This window comes from Dermacentor albipictus, chromosome 3, assembly GCF_038994185.2.
Source record: "Dermacentor albipictus isolate Rhodes 1998 colony chromosome 3, USDA_Dalb.pri_finalv2, whole genome shotgun sequence".
In the NCBI taxonomy this organism is placed as follows: domain Eukaryota; kingdom Metazoa; phylum Arthropoda; class Arachnida; order Ixodida; family Ixodidae; genus Dermacentor; species Dermacentor albipictus.
The window spans coordinates 30,372,098-30,396,687 of NC_091823.1; the positions used below are offsets into that span (position 1 = coordinate 30,372,098).

The 24,590-nt window shown below is 42.2% G+C and overlaps 1 protein-coding gene across 4 annotated transcripts in view; it reads right to left on the bottom strand.

Annotated features, from left to right (window-relative positions):
* Nucleotides 1-4,939: 4,939 nt before the first annotated feature.
* The window catches only part of LOC135909688 (inverted formin-2-like), a 71,519-nt gene continuing 51,868 nt past the window's right edge, over nt 4,940-24,590 (bottom strand). For 2 of the 4 annotated variants that reach the window (XM_065441719.1, XM_065441721.1), the window contains exons 11-15: nt 21,590-21,768; nt 20,128-20,248; nt 18,920-19,084; nt 18,185-18,266; nt 4,940-5,132 (exon numbers count right to left, since the gene is read on the bottom strand). In XM_065441719.1, coding sequence (XP_065297791.1) covers nt 5,023-5,132; nt 18,185-18,266; nt 18,920-19,084; nt 20,128-20,248; nt 21,590-21,768 — 657 coding nt within the window. In that variant the 3' untranslated portion in view covers nt 4,940-5,022. Of the gene's footprint in view, nt 5,133-10,984; nt 11,041-18,184; nt 18,267-18,919; nt 19,085-20,127; nt 20,249-21,589; nt 21,769-24,590 lie in introns of all 4 variants that reach the window. The other 2 variants (XM_065441720.1, XM_070535333.1) reach the window with 2 other exon arrangements.

Below are 24,590 nucleotides of genomic sequence, written 5' to 3' on the forward strand. Positions count from 1 at the left end.
ATCGGGAGCAAGAAAAGAATAATATTTTTAAACGTAGATTTTTTTGTTCCCGCAGGGTTGCTTGATTGTATAGAAGTTTGGTGCTAAGACCCCTAATTTTCCTTCAGCATTTCTAATAAAAATTATTACAGACCATCTGTCAACTGCTTCGCGTAATAAATTAGCCACAAATACAGTCTCGAAATTCTTTTAGGCGAACATATAGTATTGGGTGTTCCATGTATATGCATGCTCTTCCATCATCTCTCCATAAGTTCCGGTTCTTCCGACGCCTCAGTGCTAAGAATATTCTTGCGGCCTCTTGTTGACGCCATTCTGGTGGTTTATACTCTTGTCTCCATTACACTAAATATTTATTCCGCCAGTCGCTTTTATTAAGACACAGTGGCTTACTGACCCTGCTACTGCATAGCGAGTGAACCATGGTACACTTGCAAAAAAAAACACTCGGGCATTTTATTTGAAACCTCTAAAACACTAGAATAACTTTTTTTGTATCAGCAGCCATACTACGTCCGAAAGTATTTAATGCAGCTAACCAGACACCACTGGCATTTAACTTCGATCTACGTCATAATTTCCGAACGAAAACCAGCCTGGTTAGCTCGGATGGTAAAGCGGCTGCCACGGAGAGGCGGTGACCCCGGGTTTGAGTCCCAGATCACGACGACTTTTTCTTCAACTGCGAGGCTTTTCTTTCGAGGAACCCGTATGGGTTTCTCTTGTTAGCAATTGCTGCGATTGGGTGGATGTCTCATTTTTGTCTTTTCAACAGACTGCAGTGGGCTTACCCGAAACCTGTTTTCTCCTTCGGCATGGCTACTTACATTGGTGCGCACTTTACAGGGGAGGGAGGAACTGGAAACATCTTTAAGAGGACCCGTAAAAATTTAGTGACCTGCGGTCCTATTCACGCTGCGGAAAAACAGCACAGGCACAAGTAAATGATACTCTTACATTGGTCCTAATGTCGGGAAACATTTTTTGTTCCCAAACAATTCGTCCCTTTAGCATACGCAAGAGGCACAACGTTGCTTCTGTGCTACACTTTTTCTTTAACGAGAACAATCGAAGGGTGCCGTGAACGTGAGTCACGAAATGCTCCACTGTAACTCTCTAGCACCCGTTCAGAACAAGCAATTGAGCGATGGAAGTGGATGAATGAATGGATGGGAGGATGCTGTGAGCGTCCCCTTCGAAATGGGGTGGTGGATTGTGCCACCAAGCTCTTGTTCTTATTTTGCCTCATCTCCTACCTATCTTTTCAAAACACACACACACACACACACACACACACACACACACACACACACACACACACACACACACACACACACGCACACGCACGCACGCACGCACGCACACACACACACACACACACACACGCACACGCACACGCACGCACGCACGCACGCACACACACACACACGCACGCACGCACGCACACGCACACACGCACACGCACACACGCACACGCACACACAGAATTCCCAGCATCAAACTTTCTGAACCATTCCGGAACTGTTTTACTGCGAAGCTGTGTACCTCTACCCTCCTAGGAAATTTTCGTGTCGCAAGAAAAAACTCCCCATACGTGGGCCGTTCCCGAAGATAGTGCAATACCGGCCTGACTCGCAGCGGGGGTGAAGCAGGCGTTAAGACTCCCCATACGTGGACCGATCCTGAAGATAGTGCAATACCGGGCCGAACCGCGGCGGAGGTGAAGCAGGCGTTAAGCATTCCCCATACCTGGGCTGATCCCGGAGATAGTCCGATGCCGGGCTGACATGCGGCGGAGGTGCAGTTCGCCATTAAGGGGCCCGCATACACAGCTTCGCTGGCCATCCTTCTTCACAGAATGGAAGGGCACTGAGTTTTTTCTATACCTCCGTTGTTTGTGGTCTCCCTACCATTCTGCCACAGAACGTCCAATCGCATTTTATTAGTCTCTATACCGGACATGTTTACCTTACCCCTGGTATTCCTTAAAGCAAGGGCTTCAATAAAGCCAGAGGAGCCTAAACCGAATGCTGGATAGATATTGCCACATCCAAATAAAACATGTTCCATCGTTTCCCTAGCTTTACCGCAGCAAGCACATGCTTCCTCTTCCTTGGTGTACCTCGCTTTATAACCACGCGTTCTAAGGCATCCTGATCTCGCCTCGAAAAGCAAACAGCTTCCCTTTTATCTATCATAAATTGTTTCTTTGTCGATTTCGTTTTTGCCTCTTAGGTAGCTACTCATGGTAGGTTTCTTTTCCATTGCCACCGCCCAGGATATTGTCTCAGCCACTCCGAGTTTGCGTTTGACGTACTGTGTTGCCATGTTATTCACCATACCGGTTGCATACTTGCTCGTAAGCTTCCTAGTTTATTTCCTCTACCGTGAGTCAATGCTTTTCCTGAACAAATATTTGAACGTTCTCGCTACCCATATACTTCCTTTCATATTCCTGAGTCGTTCTTCGAAATCAATTTTACTTTGAGCTTCCCTCACTTCAAAACTTGTCCAACACTTATCACCCTGCACAGCTTCAGTTGTAGTCTTCCCGTGAGCGCCCACTGCAATTCATCTCACTGGCCTTTGGTTGCCATCGAATCCTGACTGTATCCCTGACTTCAAGAAAATCACCGCATTTTCAAATGTAAGTCCTGGAACCGGAATCATTACACCTTTCTACATACCCGGAGCACCTCGTATCAATAGTATCCTTATAGCACACTGTGTTTCATTATCACCGAGTTTCTCTTTCCCTTAGATATTTTTTCTTGTGTTTACATACATTAATTGCCTTTGTTTATGCAAAAACCAACGTACATGTATTCTTTTACCCGATGTACTTCCTGGCCCTGTATTGAAGCTGTTTAGTCACTGTTTTCATTGAATACCACAAAACCTCATTTTCTTACACAACATTAAAATTTTACATTTTCGCCTTTCTGTCCACAGATATCAGCAAGACGCTGCATATCCCTTTGCAACACAACGTCATCCACAGAAAACAAACCTAGAAGCTGCTGCTCTACTATTGAACCCGATATTGATTCCTTCTAGAGCCCTTTCCATCCTCACCCTGTATATCAAAAACAACAGTGGGCATAAAGGGCACCCCTGTCTCAGTCCCTCGGTGATATCAACTTGCTCCTCGCTATTCATCCCTTCCCATTCAACGCAAACAGTATTTTCTAGGTAAATCTTCCTCAAAATCTGTGTACAATCGTCGCCTAAGCCTTCCCCTTCCATAATATCCCACAAGATGTTGCTGTCCGCGCCGTCATACGCTCCGACAATATCTAAAAATACAGATATATACAGATATAAACGGTCTCCTGTCTTCCCTGGATATTTCAATACACTGAGTAAGAACAAATATGTTATTATCCAGACGCTTACCTATTCTGAAGAGATTCTGAAGTTCTCCCAGTATGACATTATGTTCTGCCCATTCTTGCCGTTTTAATTTAATCGCCTGCATGGCTAGCTTTTATATTACCGATGTAATGTTCAATAGTCTGTATGAGTTAATTCTATCTTTATCCCCCTTACCTTTATAAATTAAATTCATTCTGCTTTGTCGTGAACTGGCTGGTATTTGCCTGTCTTGCAAGCTCTTTTTATGCTGCTTTCAACAGACCTTCCTTACTTTTTAGTCCTAGTTCGTTAATCAACCTAACGATAACCTCGTATAACCTGTGGCTGTGTGCTAAGGAATTTTCTCTCCGGCTTTGTTCCAATTGAAATTTCACAGCAGCAGCTGCTTTGCCATCTAGTTCTCTTTGGTGCCTTCTTTTTTGAAAACGAACTCCTCATTGCCTTGAAATGATAGGGCTGTTTTTTTTATGTAATTTAATGGCGCATTCCATTCCAGTTTGCTTCCATCTTCATCTAGGATATGCTGTTTTGTTATATTTTAGCAGCTGCCGTCGTTTTCTCAGGTATTTCTGACAACCAACGTTCACATTCATCTTTAATCTTTGCTTGAACCTGTAGTTCAACCATAGTTTTTTTTTCTCCCGTTATATTCTCATTTTCTGTCTACTTCATCCTGCGGCAACTGCGCTTTTTTTGCCTGCCTGTGCTCTCGCGATGCGTTCTGTCGTTTATCGATCACTTCTCCCGCATGTACCTGTTCCAGCAACTTTTCGGTTTCCTTTCTTTCCTTTCCAACAAACGTATTGCTTCTCTTTCGTCATGTCTTTCGTCAATACACTTAGCTCGCTATATTTCTACTCTTTGGTTGGCCATTTGCCAAGTTCTTTCTCGACTCCTGTGACTATACTCATTTGTTCAGCGTTCAAATTTGGACTGACCATTCTTCGATCCTTGTTCTTCCCCCAACTACATATCCCATTTGCAAAGTAATGTGTTCATGGTCGCTCTCTATGTTGCTGTACTATTCCTTGTCAATGACCATTTCTCTGAACTACATAACGAACTCCTGTCGCCAGGCAGTAATCAATGGTCGGTTGCCTATTTCAGACTTCCCATGTGATCTGGCCATCACATTTAGGTCCCGATTCACTATAACACCACCGATCTTCGAGCGCTCTCCATTGGATACAACCGCGCCGGTGGGGCCAGCAGAATGCATTTAGAGCACCGTTTCAATGCATTTAACATAAAGCTGCATTTCGAAGGATTCTACAAAACCCCAAAACGAGCAAGCATAGGTAGTACATATGTATCCTTGAAGCCGTCCAGCTTCGGTGGCCATTGCGGCGATGCACTGTCATTACAGCCCCTCAAGCGACGTCCATGACCGCCTTGAACTTTTGGAACACAAATTGCAGGGGAATTTACGATATTACATAGTAGCTTAAAAGAAGCACGTTGCAGTATAATCTCCAATACCATGTATTTTTCCTCTAGTAACATACTGTGGTAGCATTTACTAGATAAATCTGACACCAAAAAAAATCGATGTTAAAAGTCCAAATCAATTAAAATAGAACGTTTATTTGTTTAAAACCTTGAAGCAATAAATTTGAGTCTGCTGTGCCCGCCGTCGTACGCGCTCCATCAAGCGGGGGTCTTGCGTAGCTTGAAGCTTCCCTGACGTATTTCAGCAAGCAGGCGGTCGACGATGCACTCCTCCTCTACAAAGGACGCAGCCGGCTTCTTTGCGTGTCCTGTGAGAACAGAGACAAGGAAACGAATTTTTATCGGAACGAGGAAACGTTGGCCCTGAATCCCTGCCCTATATCACACCATTCAGAGGACGTAGCATACCAAGGAAGCGAGCGACATTTGGACTAACCCCCTCATTCGGAAGCAGCCCTCGGCTCCCAGTTCAACTTCAACTAGAGTACAGCGCCATCCCTCGACTGAAGCAGAGACAGCGCTTTAAGGACGCTCCTCGAAGATTCCCTGATAAGTTGCTTGAGAGACACCTTTAATTCAGTGTATTTGAGAAGACTCGAAGAGCACGTGGTTACAAAAATTTTCACCGAGAAAGAAACTTAGAGCGCCGTTGAAACGCAGTGAGCGCCTCAGGCTGAGTTGCGACGCTGCTGTCCACTGTCAGTTGTGGAGCACCAAGAGGAGGAGCGTTCTAGAATACGGGGCTAAATGTTATGAGACAAAAGGTTCGTTGACGCAACATACTTTAAAAATTGCTGAATATATATTTTTGTCACCTAGCTCACGAAACTTTTCCAGCAAGAAGTTTCTGTTGACACATCATACTTAAGTTAAAAGACTGCGGCGAACATGTATTGGTGCAGCATGGCTCCTGAATCTTTACCGACAAAAATATTTTCAGTTCTCCTTGTGTCAGTAGAGCGGAGTCTGTTTCTATACCTGCTTTTAAATCATCAATTTTTTTCTACACTTGGTTGAGTTTGCTCTACGGAATAAGTAAACGCAAAAGACGTTAGCACGTGACGTGTTGGCGATGCAAGTTCGAATAGCTTCATGCTTTTCTTTGAGCCCTTGTCTATACGTTCCAGGGCAAGAGATTCTATTCGCCTAACAATGCTAGTCGTATGCCACGTCCTCTTATTTGCCTACTGTTTTAAAAAATAACGCAAGTCACAATTCACTTACAATACTAACCGCAATTTGCATTATTTTTTTAATGCCTGCTACTTTCACTAGCTCCCTCTTGTTAGCACGCAGACATGCAAGATGCATGCATCCCAATGTGCTAGCATGTACCAGCTACACCCTATGTGCAGCAGTACCACTGCTAATCGTACTACTGGTATGTTTGTAGCACTAGAAAAAGCAAGAAGCTTTGCAACGTCTACTGAAAGTCATGGTGGCATGCACCCTAGTTGCATGCATACTCAAAGAACCTCAGTTACCCGTACATTTGCCCCAAACACACAAACGTGCAATTTCCACTAAAGAAAGGAACGACAAATACGCGCTCACTGATACGTCACGACCAGCATGCAAAAAGACATCGCAGTTCACTGCACTATCAAAACTGTCTACAGTCATATAACCATCGATCTCGCCATAATATACTTCAAGTTCCATGACTCGTGTAAATCTACTAATCACATAGCAATTGCTATAGTCAAAATGCTGCAGGCGCTTCAGTTCACCAAAAACTCACGTGCCCCCAGGCCTTACCAGACAACCGACACACAAAACCACCGAGAGGCGACTGACACCGTTCTTTTGCAAGGATACTCATCGCAGGCTCTCACTTTTGCCAGTAATATTGAAGTAAAACTGCGTCGCTATGTTTAGGTACGAGCATTCGGGTCTAACGGCCTTGTGAACTGTTTCAACCCATACTCGCACGACCATTGCATTGCTCTAGGTCACCGCAAATGAGCCTCGCATATTGTTGCACCGCGGACAATTAAATTGCAGAGGCAACTACGCAGGGCTTTTGTCAGTGGCCACAGAGTGAGCATGTCTTAACGTTCACTGGTCGTCCAACTTGAACTATGCGATTTCGCAATCATTCCCCAAACCAGCGCAAGGCCCTAAAACAACCACTTTATGCACTTTACTTCTTGGCCAGCTTTGGCGCATCGTCCAGCAGACTTATGCTTGGACACTGACAGAGAAGAGTATCATATTCTAAACAAGCCAGAGAAGTTGGTCAGCAGAGCATAATGGTCTTGCTCATACGTACGAAATTCATGTGTATGTTCAATGCTTCTCAAAAATATGATTGCTGAAGAGCGTCAGTGCTTATTGGCATGTTCCGTCCGGTGGGCAGGGATTAACAATCGTACACCTCGATCACCTTTTAATAGTTTTTTTACACCTGCAAGATTTATTTTGTTCAAATGTGTATGCAAATAGAAAGCCAAACAAACCGTGCCTCAAACACTACTTCTGTGCTGCCAAGTGTAGACATGTGGCGCTAAAAGTAGGAATTCTTTCATATTTTCTTCGTATATGTGAAGACACGGGAGTAAAGTCAGCTTTACGTCAGAGCAGACAACTTTCAGCACCTGCATTATCTTGAGGGCAGTTTCTAAGTGAGAACATCTGAAAAATCAGGACGAGCGATTGATTGGTTTCTGAGCAATGATTCATTTTCCAATTCCATAATTTATTTTCTGTTTGCTTAATTGAAGGATTGTTTGATCGTTTTGTTCATATATGTGCACTGCAGGATTGTTTTAGTAAATAATGTCCTAAATCTGCAGCTTGGCCTCATGAGGCTCTCCCTAATGCTGCATACTGCTGAATTGAAATTTTTAGCATGCCCTCAAATCTCAGCACATTGTTGCGCACAGAATGTAGTGCATCTAAAAACAACAATCATGCTCAAAAGCATGAAGCCATAGCCACTGGGCCATCACGGCTTACAATCGTAGTCGTTCACAACCTTCGGGCATGCATGCCTTGATCACCAGCAGGATAAATGTTTTGTGCAGGTTGTAAACAAAATGGCATGTTTACATGGCAAGTTCTGTGCACTTATAGTGTGCTTTACTTAACAGTTCATGGCATTTTTACAACTAAGCAACTTGAATTATTTAATCACACGAATTCTGCCTGAAGAAAACTAATCTTGTAACATTGTTTACCATATTACAGCACACATCAATAACATGTCATTCTTATCACATACTTTTTGTACATTAAAGTCTGCAGTACTGACATGTAGATGCCCTAACAAGCGCTTCTACGAGGCGTCTTTACTTCTACGAGGCGTCTTGATAATGAGCCAGCTAAATAGCAACTTAATCAAAATGAACTATGCTTTGCTGATGAATGAGAACTTACCTGCACTTAAGGTATGTGCATGCTGTCCCTCGAAATAATTACGTTTAGAAAGTAGGCCACAAAGTAAATGAGGCCCTGGGGCAATTTTATGCATTTCGGAACGTACAACTAGAGGTTAGCTCAGTGACTTGTAGACAAAAGGTAAAGATATGATTTATGGAAATTTAATAAATTGATAAATGCACTGGCCGTAAAGTGTCTGCTCTTTAAAATCAATCGAATGGAAACATATATACCCCTGTAATTGAATGTCAATGTTACACCTGAAAAGGTGGACATCAATGTAATAATTTCGCTCAAAGTCTTTAAAATAAGGGAAATTTTCATATTCAATCATTTAGGAGACCAACATATAATCAGAATGAATTTTTTTTAATTATGGTGCAGGGAAAATCTTATTTTGCATCAATACAAGAAGCCGTGGTGTTATCACTCAAATTGCTAGGGCCGCAACTCATTGCGGATTTTCATCGCGTGACTGTTACTGGTTTGTGTGTTTATTATATATTAAAAGCATAAGCCAACACAGGGAACACCACTCCTTTGTGGGTCATAGCCAGTACCACTAACTCACATAGCCTTTATCGATGTACGTGCCTTATTCGTCGTTAAAGTGATTTTCTGTTGAGCAGAGAGAGATTTATCATGATATAAAAGCTTAGAGGTCGGCCTGAATCACAGTTCTGACCTGCTGCTCAGCATTGTTGATGAAAAGTGTTCATACTACTAATAAGCTAGCAACTTTAAAGGCAATTTTTGTGCACAAGAATATAGCTTGTGTAAATACTTTGAACTGCTTTCGTGTCCATTGCAACCAATGTAACTGCTGATCAACTACGGTCGTTACGTACGTCCACATTATAAAATTGCATTTCAAAATGTCACTTCAAAACTATATCTTAAGTGTTGATGAACTACAGTCAATACGGCCATCCTTATTTCAATGTAGCACACGTTCAGTGCTTTTACAGGAATACGATTCTCGGTATAAAATTCAAAACATCACGATTCTCTTGCCTGTGTTGCAAAACATTTCCAGGGTCAATACAAGACGATCACGGCATTTTTTGCCAGACACAGCCTGCTATTCTGTGGCGTCGCTCAGTGGCTATGATATCCCGTCTCCAAACAAAGTAGCAATATTTAATCCCGATGACCATGTTTTGACAGTACCGGAACGCAAGAACACTCATGTACTTAGATTTGAGAGCAGGCTAAAGAACGCCATGTTATTATTCTGCAACTTATTCTTAAACGATCTGCCACAGCGTCTCTCTTATTCCGCTACGCATGCTTGGAACGTCATATTTCAAACCTTACTAATAAATACCTACGATACGCCATCGGATACGTGCAACTGTGGAAGCATTTTGATTGAAATATCTGAGATGCGGTAATGCTGAGAGGTTACATTTTCAGCAAGTTACCATCGCTCGTCACTTCTGCACACTGCCAAGGTACGAATCTGTGTCACCGCCACTTGGTGTCCCACACCTTGCTCCGCCTGGAGTTGCCTGTTGTGCCATCAGCCAATAGCACTGGCCGGTCACCATTCTTCTCTGCCGGACACTCCAAATCGAACATTAGGTCCGTGTTCCCCTACCATCTCCACGTGCTTCCTCTCCTTACTTACGCCTGAGATGGCGGCATGCATGTAGTAAGCTCCAAGTAATCAAGCTTAAATTACAGCTACAACTATATATATATATATTATAAGTCCGCATTCGTTGGCAAATTTTTGTTGCTGCATTTTTGTCGCTGCCACTCCCAGGTGTCCATGTCTGTGTCGTCGGCGTCCGCACACTTAGGACTGTTGGGAGTTTGCGTATTGTAGAGATAATTTTCTTCAACAAATTGCTGCACCTCTTCTAAAGCAATCGACGTGGGTAGATAGTTTTGACGATAAACGTTCGCTTGTAAGAGAAAGGTGGAAGATCAATGTAAATGGCCACTCTAGTGAAATAAAAAACAGATAACCAGCAAAAAATTATTAAGTTATTCTACTGGTAAATAGGTTGTGATTCACTTCTCGGTTCTACAGGCACGCGTGAGCAAATTATTGACCGAGCTATAGCTGCATAACCAGCAACATAACCTGAATACTGACCACAAAAACCAAGTGGATAGTATGGTAGGTTCTATCTGGACATATACCATAGTGCAGTACTACTCAAAAATGTTAAGAAAGTTTTTGTGTGGCGAACGTTTAAGGCATTCAGAAAGACTGCCATCATACTGAAGAGGAATGATGAGCAGGGCCCAAATGTTTTCTCTTTTGTAATGTGAATTATAAAAGGTATGACATCTCAAGCTGTACTTTTCTGCTGGAATCGTGACTGTAGAAGCACTGGTTACTTCCCTATAACACTAGTAATTAGACAATTGATGTACCTGTAAAGGAGCTCTCAGGTCTTGTTGTATTGTGTCAACCAACTCGTTTCCTTGACAAGAGCACCGGAGTACTAACTACAAATCTAACAGCAAATTATTTAAGATAACCTTAAACAGTTCTAAATGGCTGTCAATGTTAGATTGAGTTACTGTCATTCAAGCAATCTCCCAATCATGCGTTTTTTTTTTACTTCCCATGCCACGTTGTGCACTTGTGTTGCTTTCTCATTCATAGCGCTAAGACAGTGGGGTGAGGATTGGTGAGCATTTGTGAAGAAAATGAGAGCAAGGCATAAGAGATCGTGCATAGCAAGCATGAGGAACAATATGAGCGTGCAGCCATGCAGGAAGTACCCTTCACCAACCAAAAAGGTTACTGTTAGCGTCATACGTTTCTTTGAAGCAGCTGCATCAGAAGCTGGAAAGACTGTGATGGCTTTGCGTCTGCTGGGAGACACAACAGACAGCTTCACAATATGAACAACATGAACATCAAATGCAAAAAAGGGGCAAAACAGATGCAGATTGAAGTGATCAATTGCTGCATGTTTGCAAGTGTCACGCAGAAGCAGCAGTGAAGGCTTGAGAATTCGCTAAGCCAGGCACAAAGCAACACCTACGAATTCGTCGTTTTTATTTTTTTGTGTGTGTGGCAAATAAATAGAATATTGCTTGGTGTTATGTGTGATGAATGCCTAATTGCTTTCACCGCACTCAAAGTACTCTCACTAAGTACTCTTTCAGGAAGGCGTTAGCAATGTTGTTCTACTACACCTAAACGTAACTTAATCACGTTTAATGTAATCATTTTGTAGATTACTTGCTTTCTCTGATGAGTAGTGCAATATAGCGGTACAAAGTTTGGTAAAAGAAAGCATGATCCAATTGCATTACCAATATCTCATTATCTCATACGTGCTTAGGATCAATGCCTAACGTCCGTTTCATTATTTACTAATTTCGTTATTAATTCGTTGTTCCCCAAGGTTACATTTCTATCCCAATGATGTAGTTATAATGAATATGTAGATGCCATCTAGTAAATGCTTCAGCAAAGCCAAATAAGTGGCACAAAAAGCATTAGTTCTATTATCCAGCCATTCATTAACTTAATTCTACCCTATAACATTAGTTAAATGACAATGTATTTTTTTCATGTGTCATCCATCTTTTAAACATAGTGCCCAATAGCCAAACCCTTATAATACCACATGCTCCAGAGACTCCAAACAAACTGATACCGTAAACTGCGACCGATGCTCCACGGTTTTGGGAAGCCTTCTCGAACATCCACTGAAAACCTTTATTATAGCAGTCGTAGAGCATTCACATTTTAGCTATCGCTTTTAAAAAAAGGCCTACTAATACCTCTTTTTGTTAGTTGCATATTATTATCATCATTATTATCATTATCATTGTCAGCATCACTATAATCGTCACTATTATTGCACATATTGTTTTCATTGTTTCACTCATTCTATCACTTTAGCTAGCTAAAGTTTTCTCAGCAGAATCCTTCGATAACTCTTTCATTATCACAAAACTTCGATCTATAGAAATGCCTACTATGCCCTCTAATGTAGCCATGACGTGGAACAGCACCAGTTAGAAGGCTAGCTCTTGGTCGGAGGCGGCTTAATTGCGTGTATACTGCAGAAATATGTGTGAGTTTCCTTACTGCAATGTTGCAGGGAACGGCAAAAAAAGAGCATACACTTCAGTGAAGCCCCCCCGCCCCCTCCACTAAGCGCATGATTTCTTAAATTTTAAACTACTAGAAGCGCACTAGGTCTAGATATTTCACTTAAGTTTACTATAAAAAAGTGACCATTTTATTGGTGTTAAATAAATTTTCACTGCACTTGGTAACCATATCTGTTAAACGGGCAAGACACCACACGTAATACTTGGTCATCATTAAGAGTAAGTGGATTGAAATCTCCGCACTTATCGTGCGCTTCATGGTTTGTATTTGTAAAAGAATTAGTGCTTTGTGGTCTTTAAACGAAAACGCCAGTTTTGGTGCCGTCTCCCATAACCCTGCACTAAGAAAGCTTACACAGCTTGCCGGAATAGGCCTTCAATTTAGCTTCCTCCAACCTCCTCCTCTAACAATTTAACCTCCCCTAAACGATACATTACTACATCGCGGCTACTTTGGGTGGCACATTAAGCTTCCCAAAAATGTTTTTAAGCTAGAAAAAAGTCGTCGAAAGGGTTGGCTGAAGTGTCTATGGTAGGCTGAAATTATGTGCGTAGTTTTCCTTACTTCCTCTATATATACAGACTTAGCCATAATATTTGATTTCAGGAGCTGTAAATTCATGAGTCTAGTGAGATTGCGCTTGGAGAACCTAATATGGCTCAAATATGCTACTGTAGTTACAGTAGGCTGGAAGAGCCACAAATATCTGACCCCTAGTTCGAATTACACAAATTGCACAATAAACTAACAAGTATGCTCATTAGGTATGATGGAGCAGGTACGAAGCAACGATGTTTGAAGGGGACACTTTTGTGCAGAATTTCGCTGTCTTTATAATAACAAAATAAATGTGTGCAGTGGTGTTTAGCATAAGACAGTGACGATAGGTTCAGTTGTGATTCTAGTTGCAAGAAATTATGATCAATTAACATACTTGTAAGTGTAAGCATCATTTCTGCACTAAAAAAATGTGCACCACGTCTGAGTAAATGTTCACAACATGGTAAGCCGCTAACAAAATAGCCTAATTACAAGACATGGCAGACTGCATGCATATGTCTGCTAACCACTGAAACCTTTGACCACAATCTTTCCGCCTCAACATTTGAATTAAGCTCAGTCGCTCAAACTTAGTCTTGGGGTTCAAATGCAATGCACCATCAGCCCGATGTCATTAAACACGTAGTATCAGAAGCGATAAACGCCTGTCATTAGGTGGCAGTAACAACACAAAACTTGATGCTGACGACCCCCACGTTTCGTTAATGAAGGGTGAGTACAAACTATGCCCGCATAATGCTTCAAACTGGACATCTGTGGCCTCACTGAGAGGCCCTGCGACTTAATGCACATGTAATGCGGATGGAGCAGATCTGGCCAAGCCACCGCTCCCCCTTACGAGGCCAGTTACGCCGTTTGCACCGACAAGTGATACCTTATTCTGTGAACAAGAACAAGGTGCCGGATTTCCAAGTGGCAATGCAGCTCACTGTGTTGATACTTGCGTATAAGCAGGTTTACATATTCCAGTTAAGCCTCAATTGTCACTGTAGTGCTTTTTGGCATAAGAATTTCCTATGTCATGTGTGCGCTCCGCAATAGTTACTAATACGTGTTTAACTTAAGTATCCATTAGAAGTTGTCACCTCGCTGATCACAAAGCCCTAACTGTCGACTGAATAGTCGAACGGTTGTGGTTCTTTACGTTCACAAAAAAAAGAGGGAAAAGTTACATAGTTTGCATTAAACTGCGTTGAGGTAATACAATGAAGTTAAGACTAAAAGTAGCAATCTCAAGAAATCACCTTTGCAATTTCGGATGGACATTGGTTTTCATCGTCATCTCAGATGGCGTGTTGCTTTGGTGTACTGCTTCAATAGAAGGAGGAGTCACTTAAACATCGAAACTATTACAAACGCATATCAGTGCAGAATTTTAAGACAGGAACCAACCATTCCGCCTAAACTTCAAGCGATTAACAAGTTAACTGGACACTAAAGGCAAATATCAAGTCAACATGAACTGTTAAAATACCACTCCAGAAAACTCGCAGCACTTGTCGTGCTGTCAATAAAAGACTTAGTTTAAGATAAAATCGCGTCTGAAGCGTCAGCCTACCTTTAGCACAATTCAAATCGCCCGCCCTCGAGCGAGGAGTGATGACGTTACATAAACAATCGCCGACCTTTACTGCCGTCGGTAAGTAAAACGGCGCACGAAAGACAACGCTACGGTTTTTTTCGCGCACAACGTCAACGCGCTGTCACGAAGAATCCGAGTTAAGACAGTTGCATTTGCCGCTGCATCTTCTCTTGGTCAAGTGGAGGTGGACCGTTCGGGCATCCCGCGACGTCACATAGAGATGGAATCATCTGCTACTCGCAGTTTATGTTAGAGTGTCGCGGGGCAACAAAACGAGCGCAGTGCTACGCGATAACGAAACTACCGAAACGAGAAAGCAAGGTCCGCGCAGCATGCTGTCATCAGCATGCTGTCAAGGGTAACGTCAGTGAGTTTTTTTTTTCTGGACACAATATAACTGAAGTAGCATTTTCCTCTGTCTAATAATGCAATGGATTTTTTTTTTATTACGAGTGGTTGAGTACTAGTGACGGAGTTACGTTGAGTACCTACGTCATCGGGCTAGTACCTGAATGTCCCGTGGGGTTCTCAAATAGTGTCCTGCAGTTACCTCGATTTCTCGATTACCAAAGCTCTGTGCGCGATAATATTGGCGCCTTAGACGTTGTCCAGCGTTAATCTGGCACTTTTGCTTGACTTAATATGTGCCTTCAGTGTCAGTTCAAGAACTACTTGCAGTGTTAATGCTTTATTGACGAGTTCTGCCTACAGGCAAGATACCAGAATTTCTTTTCTCGCGTTTCGGTATTGAGTACGAAGTTTCTGGATAAATGTATTCAGCCAACACTGAATGACAGGCATTGAATGTCATTTGCAGGTTCAGAACAAGAACACAGGACGAAGCAAATGAAGTTCCACATGCGACTCGCTTTCTTTCGAAGCCGTGGTCAGAGGAGATAGGCGGATGAAGTACCTCCAGCTGCAGTGGTGCCACACACGTAATGTAAAGCAAACGAAATGTACACCTACGGTTCATATATGACAACAAGTGTCTGTACAAATTCCAAATATTGCAGGCTTGCGGTGAAGACCACCTCCAGTTTGTTCCTACTGTTTTGCCCTTATTGTTGAAAAAGCTAAAGCAAGATGCTTTTGCTTTGTTGCATAGGTTATGCTTATTTGAAATGTATTTTATACATTTAGGTAGAAATTAAACGTTTCCTTCGAATATTTATATATACCATCATTAAAGGGTTAATTGATTTATTCTACAGCTAATGAATGACCTATACCTTCTATAAATCAAATAGTATTTCCTTTCTCTGCAATTCAGTTATCTCAGATTTATTATAGTATATCTCCTTGAAAAAGAGCTGCTGAGGACAGATTAAATGTCCTTTTTATGCCTAAATGGGCAAATGTAATTTTACGGATGCTGCGCAGTATCCATCTAGCAAATTCCAGGTTGTTCGTTATCAGTTCTAGGCAACTTAGTTAAGCTGTATATACATTCTAACTGGAGTACCTTCAGTTGAAATGTCATGCTATAAGCGGGAAATTGTGCACAGTGTAAGTGAACTAGGCTTGAACACTACATACTATGTGACTTCATACATTGGTGGTAGATGTCAGTCTTACCTTTCTAGCTCAAGCTGTCACGCGAGCTTGCTTGATGCAAGTGTCCACATTGCATTGGCACCGATACTAACCAAACCTCAGGAAAGCTCAGTATATTCTAAATTGCTGCAAAGAAATTTGTTATCCAGAATTGAAATTCTGGCTGTCAGACCTTAGCGGAATGGTTGCTCCTCTTCAAAGCTCCATTGGATTATTCAGATGGGAAAGAGGGTCCGACAGCAAACCAAAGTTGGGCGGTCGGTAATGTTTTAGTTGTCATACTTATGTTTTAAGGCTGCATAGGGCCGTAATGAAAATGTCTTGCACCTAAGGATTTGAAAATGCAGTATGGTTTGCTATTAGATGATTGAATGAAGTGGGTTATGCTATAAGAAAGCTGGTAATGCTCATGGAAAGAAAATGATAAATCATCCAAGCAATAGTAGGCCAATTCCGGTGCAAATTTCACATCTTAATGACTATTTTTTCCGATTCATTTACCATTACAGTGAAAATTCAAGGACTATTTATTAAATATGATGCATCTATGCATTTCTTACGCTTTGGCACGAAATTATCATTGCACCACACTGCAATTCAGTTCTGTATTATGAAAAAGAGGCTACTGACAGCGACTTTGACTTGCCTATACAGGCATACAGCCACAAATTTTACATATCTTGTTCAGAAAGTCACAATAAAGATTAATTTATCAGAAATCGGTCATTGCTTCCTGTTTATGTGAAGCGAGTTTGTCAGCATTATGACGTAGGCAATGCTGTCTAAAAGAAAGCAGGTGCAATTAGAAAAATGTAAACAAGACGGATTGCATCAGATGTGTGCACACCTTTTATTTGACCAATTGAAGATGAGAACCTCTTCGTAATGTGTACAAATATGCAAGTTACTTTATTTATTTCCATTTCATTTCGTTATATACTTAGAAATAATGACAAATCTTCATGCATAAACAGCTGCCAGTAGCCTACCGAGCTTTCTGCTCTGTACTCTAACAAAATGATGCCACTAATGCACCACTGTAAGCTTGAGAGAAATGCAAAACCGCAGTTTTCGGCCCGAATTATGATCCTGATAACTGGTAAGTTATCCTTCTCCATCAGAAAATCAGCGCAGTATGATTCATAGGAGAAAGCTTTATTTCACCAGCTCCTACCGAATGACATGGAAACAAAAATAATTATGTTCAACATCCACTGAATTTTTATGAAGTTTGTTGGATTTAAAGGAAACAGTTAATATATCTATCAGTCATTGGAAGATTATCAATTTAAAACCATGAATGCTTTTTTTTAGTTGCGACGATGTAAAATTGGTTTTAATTAATGAATTATAAAGTATACAAAACCGTCACTAAGCAATAAACAACAACTTTACAATTCTGTAAACTGAGTCTTTTGGAGATCTAAAGCTGACAAAGTTGGCATATTTTGCAGTGAACCGAATTATACCACCAACTTGTGAATAGGACTTTCATAGAACTTCCGCAAATAATGTAAAAAGTTTCATATAAGCTGTAAACCAATAAAGTCAGAATTGTGTGCTTCAGACAACCTGATAGTTTACGATGGAGCTTTGATATCTATTCTTGGCGCGAACTTAAGGAATTTGTGCTTAGATTTTTTCCCATCTTTGGCTATTTATATTACAACTTAGAGGCCCTAAATAGCATTCTTTCCAACTGTCAGCAGAATTTACCCTTCAGCAACATTTGTCTGTACAAAGTTCATTCAGACAGCACTTGTGTAATCAGATCATTTCTGCTTTCTGAAAGTGTTTTAACAGGGAAGTACATGTTTTCCCAGAGCTAAAACTTTGTCTTACGCATACTGACAACTATAAACTGCTTTACAGTTAACCCCAACTAGTCGATAGTTTTTCCTTTGCTCCTCTGAAAAGAAGGCATGTCCATGCATATGGTCAAGATTCGGGGTCAGAGGTCTTGATAGATCAGCCAAAATAAATTTGTACTATAACCAAAATATATTGGTAATGTAAAACCTAAGCATTAGATCTTGCATAAAATCAATCAAACAGGCATATTTTATAATCCTGCAGTAGTACAAAAAGTATGTGATTCTAGCAGTAAAATTTGGCAATATTCTTGCACAAAATCTTCTATTAAACTAGCCTTCGCGATGGTTGAACAGAATATTTGGCTAACGTACCTGGCTTGCCCTGGTCCGTGCCCATCCGCGTGATTTTCAGCTTTTCTGCTCGCTCTTCCAGCTGCCTGCGCTCTTCATTTTCCTGCAGCGCAGAAAAGACGACAAAATCCGGAACTGAACTTTATCCAGCAGCCATCCTTCCAGAGGAAATATGAAAAGCAACGTTGATATGTCTTTCGAAAATGTACAACCTCCACTGGAACAGAAACCGAAACCTCCTCGAAATAGCATCGTTTATCGAATAAGTTTATCAAATTCGATGTTTGAAGAACACTTAAGTATTTCATTGACGTCTCCTCTCTCAGCCCCGCAAAGAAATTCACATCTGGCAACTCAACCCCCTCCTCCTCACAGAATATACCAATAAGTCTATATACAGTGTTCATGTGCATCGCTCAAGTGTGCTGTCTTTTTCAGCGGTGCTCAGGAACGTTTTGGGTAGGCAAGCAGATAAAGCAAAAGATGTAAAAATCATCTGTGCAGAGCTGCTAAATATAACTGCAGTTCACAGCTACGGTGTTGGTCTTTGCAAGGATGGGAATTTTCTCGGTCTAATTCATGAAAGTTACATCTCATAGAAAAGGGAGAGTGGGCGATATTTTATGGGTAGTCAAAGACTCGGGATACTGCCGTGTTGCTCTGCTTACATGTAACATCTACACTGAACCACACAGGACTGTTAAGCTGCCCTGCTCTAGAGACTGTTAGGGATTGCGCCAAGCGACTATGGCTTACCTTTTGCGCCAGCTTGACCTTTTCGCAAAAGTTGTTGAAGATGTGCAGGCACTCTTCGACAGAAAAGCGACTCTCCTCCTCGCAGAAGTGCTCAGCGAGCCTCCGCGAGAGTTGCCCAATTTTGTCGAAGCTCGAAGACAGTTCACTCAGTTGCGCCTTGGCCATCTGCACGAACGTCCATCAGAGAGCAATGAGTTTCTAGCCCATTGAAAGCCCAGAACCAAGCACTACACTGCTAGACTCGTTGGGGGAAAATGAAAAACAGTGAACAGCACATCATATAACGGCTGCAACAGATAGCCAGTCATGTATCAGAGTGATAACGGGTACTGAGACAAAGAAACCGCAGTCGAGTTTCATAAAAGAATGAATATAGTAATGCAATTAGGAAAAATGGGCTAGGTTGACACAAGAAATAAGTAGCTAAATATCTCCGGGAGAGGCTCTGTTTTGCAGTAGACTGACAATAGGATGATGAAGGCAACGACAATCATGGTGATAATACAGTGACTATCTATGTGCCATCATTTATTACATAGTTTGCGAAAACTAGTACCAGAGGGTATAGTCACAGTGTAAATACTTTTTATAGCACCGGACCAATCGCTCACACCGTATAATTACCTGCGATGCGGCTTCTTATTGATAAGGTTATGCTACACTCGTTTGTGAGAACAATCCAACATACCAACAAAATGAAATTACTTCCGAATATTTTTGTAGATGTGTCTGGGATGCAATGGCTTGCAACTTGCTGAACGAGATGTACATGTAATCTATTCTCAAAGTACATTCTAGGTCCAATAATCTGCTGTGTTAAATCACTTATCATTAGATGGCTGTAGCTGATATTGGAACACAGTTCACACTATTCTTGCGGTGCTGCCAAAACTATCAAGAAAGCCTGCGTGTAAGTTGACTATAAAAATGAAGTAACTTTGGGGTTGAAGAAATGAACCAATTTGCCGGCATATTAGAACATGAAATGTGTGATTTTTGCTTACATAAACCCAAAAAAGACTTAAATGCCCTATAAGAACTTTGGTACCCGAATATAATACGGGGATAAAATTTCACACGCAAATCTGAAAACTACCTGTCACATGTGAAGATTTAGAGCAAATTTCCGTTTTCTTTAATCAACTTGTATTGAATCCCAGGCGAACGCAAGTTCTGCCAAATGCTACTTGCAGAGTACATGCTCTTACTGTGACAAAGGCGCCAAAGTGTTGCTTGAAGTCAGCGTCGCCTTGAGGAAGATGCCTCTCGAGCTTTTCGATGCCAGTAGACAGCTGTTTCAGTTCTGCCCGCATGCCATCCAGGGACAGCCTGTAAGTGACAAACAATAAGGCTGCTGCATTTAGGACATTTCTTGCACTCACTAGAACAAATGTAAACGAGCTAGATGGTAAACAACCTGGGTTTTCTTGAAGATGTTTGTTATAAATCCTAATGTAGTTTACGAAATGATTCGCCTCAATAATTTATTTCCAGAAAAGCATTGGCGGGGCCGAGAGAGAATACTAAAGTCGCAGTTGGGCTCGAAAGGCGAAGCATTGATGGCGATAGCTAAGGATCGGGCAATTACAGAAGTGAAACACGTAGTTTTGTTGGTCGATAAATTGCCCTAAGCATTTACTTACTGAGCAGGCAAAGTGTCACGCGAACAACTTTGAACACGTGCGCGCAGGAAGGCAGCAGCGATCTAGGCTCGCCCTTAGCCATGGCACCCACCGCAAATGACCTCCAACCTAGGGCATGCGGGCCGCGTATACGGTCATCCGAGTGTACATCCATGTGCAGCCACGGTCTAACTAGAGAAGAAAACGCGCTCACCTACCCCCCCCCCCCTTTCGGGGGGGCTAGAGGGGAGACCCGCGCGCGCTGGCGCCTGCCCTCAAGCCCGGCGGTGCTTCGTTAAGCGTGCGCTTGATCACGTGACCTCCAATATTGAGTACGCCCACTTTTGGCGCGCATTAAGGCACCGTTCTTCTAGGCTCACCCTCGCATGATTGCCCTCGCAGCCCGCAGTATACGTGCGCAGGCCGCTCATGTTTATCGCATTTGTACTTAACGCGGAAAACTACGATGACGGCTAAAATTCGCCTTGAGTTTCTATATAAGTGTTCTCGTAATAAAAAAAAATTCCAACAGCATCTCCGCGCATTGAGGAATCGCTACAGGTGTTCCAAGGAATCGGTCATTGTTTCAGTTTCAGCAGTGCATGTGCCCTCGTTTAATCGCTCATTTTCACCTAGCATGTGCTTTGCCTCCACAAATTTCCATTATTTCAATCTGCCTCGAAGTTCTACACATGACAAAGCAGTACTTATTGTTTTCGCTGGGCAAACGTACATGATCGCGGCCGCACTGGTCCTACGCACTAGACCTGTTAGCATTGCCAATTCAGACAGAAGATTACGGAACCGATGGCAGACAGTTCCGGCTAAAGCCATTACGGTTGAAGACCGGAAACAACTTAAGGACCTTGCAAGACAAATAAATTGCAATATGTTTGAGCTTGCGCTTTTTTTTTTTACAAAACGCTGCGCTATATTTTATTTAAGTTATCACTGCCTCTACTCTACACACTCCGCCAGTTTGCTGAAGTGACCAAAACTGTTTCAGTTCTTAAAGCACACGGCCATCAGCTGGAATGCACCCACGTACCTGGAGCACTGGGCAAGATGTCGGAGATCCTTGGTGAACGACAGCGTCTGCGCCTGCTCCTTCTCAGCGATTTCGACTAGGAAATGAAGAAGTGTCATGCGTGGCTTGTTCGAGCGTGTCTCTAGCAGCTTCGGAAGCGTATTCAGCCGGAAGCCGAATGCGTTGCCCGCGTAACTGCCCTGCAATAAGAGATTGATAATGCTGTACTGTGTAAAAAATAATATTGATCTAGCAGCATTCATAGAACACATTGCATAGGAATACACGTTGCCTTCTCGGACACAGCACTTCCTTGCTTGTGAAAACACTAGCTACAATATATACTTCATTCCCAAACAGAGGTTTGACTTGAGGGAATTAACAACTTTTTTTGCACATCACCAACATACACAATGCCACAACAATGGCATTACAGTGCACACATCTTCATAAATATTACTTAATCTCCGGGGTTTCACGTGCCATAACCACCCTACGATCATGAGGCAGCCCGTTGTGAAGGACGCCGTATGAATTTGGACCACGTGAAGTTCTTTAAGCTGTACTCGAATCTAAGTACATAAGCGTTTCTGCCTTTCGTTCTAGGATCGAAATGCGGCTGCCGTGGCCGGGATCGTACCCGCAACCTCAAGCTGAGAAGTGCGACGCTATAAACACTTGGCTACCGTAGCGTGTGCGCACACGTTAGCAGAGTTTGAGTTGAGGTAGTTAAGTTTCGCCAGGGCTCCCTTGCAGCAAATCACAAATTCATGTTTTACGCATGTACGGGGCTAGTGTTAAATCGTGCCATTATAAATCATGAGGAACTGGTACCAAATAATGGAGTTACAAAGTATTATTCGTTGTTGGAACGAAATCATGAAACTGAAGAAGGAAGAACAGTAAAGAAAAAAAAATGATGAGTGACATTGCAAGTTGCATGCCTGTCTTTTAAAAGCCGGCAATTCAAGTCGGGGGAAAATGTACGTCATTTTGCTTTGTAAGAACCTGAAGGTAGTTTTACCTGAAGTAGAGGCATTAACATAGAGAATAACAACAAATGGCTAACAACTGCACAGAGGCTGCGAAGCGTGTAACAAAATTTGGTCACTGCAGTATGACTGCTGTGTCCTGTTACCTGTATGGTAGCCTACAATAAATAAACCTAGAAACTGTTCTTACACAAGAGTGAAACAATATCAGTAGCATTTATAACATCACACATAACCTGTCTACATTCTGTAATAATGCGGCCCCGTTTAATTCGTGTTTTGATTGTTTAAATCTTAATTTATTTGCACAGTTGCGTTAAAGATTAATGTATGTGGTTACTGAAATGGATATACCAAGCGAAAAGTTCGTATTTTATTGACTATGAAAAATCAAATAATCAATGCATTGCGTTAGCTCTGCTCATTCTGTTACTTTTGTCCGCTTAAGTATTTGTTATCGACATATTGAACAAACAGCGCAGACAGCGAGGAATAAGGAAAGAAGAAAACATGGACACTAACTAAGGGAAGACGACAGCACATCTTTTCTTGGTCTTATCTGTCTGCGCTGTTTGTTCAATATGTCGATGTTCGAACAACCAGCCCTAATCAGTACTCTTGTATCTGTCATCCCTGACAGCTCGTGAAACCTGAACTGTGTTGCTTAACCAAAGAAAGCTACTTGTGAGTCTAACCTGGTTATAACGAAAGTCGCGTCGGTCACGAAAGTGCCTTGGTTATATACAATAGTTGTTATAAGCATACACGCAAATAACACCAAAAAAATCGAAAGAAATGCAAGCGGGGTGCCTCCAACGGGCCAGCAAAGAGTGTCAAACGGTTTTTAATGACCCATCGGGAGCTTGAGACACGGGAACGACAATAAATTACACACGTGCGCTGCACCGCCGCGAAAACGATCGGTGCTATCGCGCAGGATCAGCACGTTGCCTTGCCGACTGCGATCAAACCAAACCAAACCAAGCCACTGATAAAAATGCGCACTTGCGCGTCCCGCATGTTCCATTTCAAGTTACTATTCCCGAGTGCCACTACCGAAAGACTTCGGCAATGGAGGGAACCAGCACTTGGACCCGAACTGCGATACTGCGGCCCTCAGTACAACGTGTGCGTCCGATATATCGCTCGATCTTGCCGATAAGGCCTACGAGTGTAAACATATCGACGGCGACCAGCCGCTCCGCTGGCCTTCGGCAAACTTTCGCCGCTAAGCTTAACCAACTCTCCTTGGTCGGAAGGCTTCGCGAATAATCGACGTGACAGCGACATTGTGCATACATGGCCGCCATGTGTGCGGCATGGCGCAAGGTTCATGCAAGAAACATCACGCAGCGTCGAAAATTTCGGTTGCCGATATGCAGTGGTGGTAGGGGCTGGTAGCGGTGCCACGAAGATGTATGAATAATTGTGTAGGTCTGAGAAAACAGGCGTCGGAAAAAACCGGTCGGCGACTGCATTTGACCATGTTGCTACAACTATATATTTTCTTGAGGCACGTGCAAACAAAAAATTTGCTTCGCTCTAATCGATACAGCGTGATATGCACATATTCCATTTTGTTATAGCAGGAGAATACGCCATTAAAATAAAGCATGACTAGCCAAATTCTTTATTTACTTCTTTATATCTGATAATTCGTTGTAACTGTCTTCGTTACATTGAGGTTCCATGTATGAACTGTCCACTTCTATGTACAGGGTAGTCAAAATGCACACAGAGTATATCGAGAGATATGTGCACAAAAGTCTTACACGTCAAGGTTGTCATTGCTATGCGAAATTTGGTACAACCAGGTTCATGCTCTCCAACAGAGAACACAAGTTAACGGAACCGAGGCTTGAAGTTCTACGCACTGTGCTCCCCCTGCTTTGAAATTCCTACACAATGTATGTCTCAGGGCATTCGCAGTGACAGGTTACATACAGTTCATTTTGATTTAAATTGTGCCCCAGACACAGTACTAGCCACGGGATGGCAGCCATAGCATGGGAGAGACAAGATTCTCACAA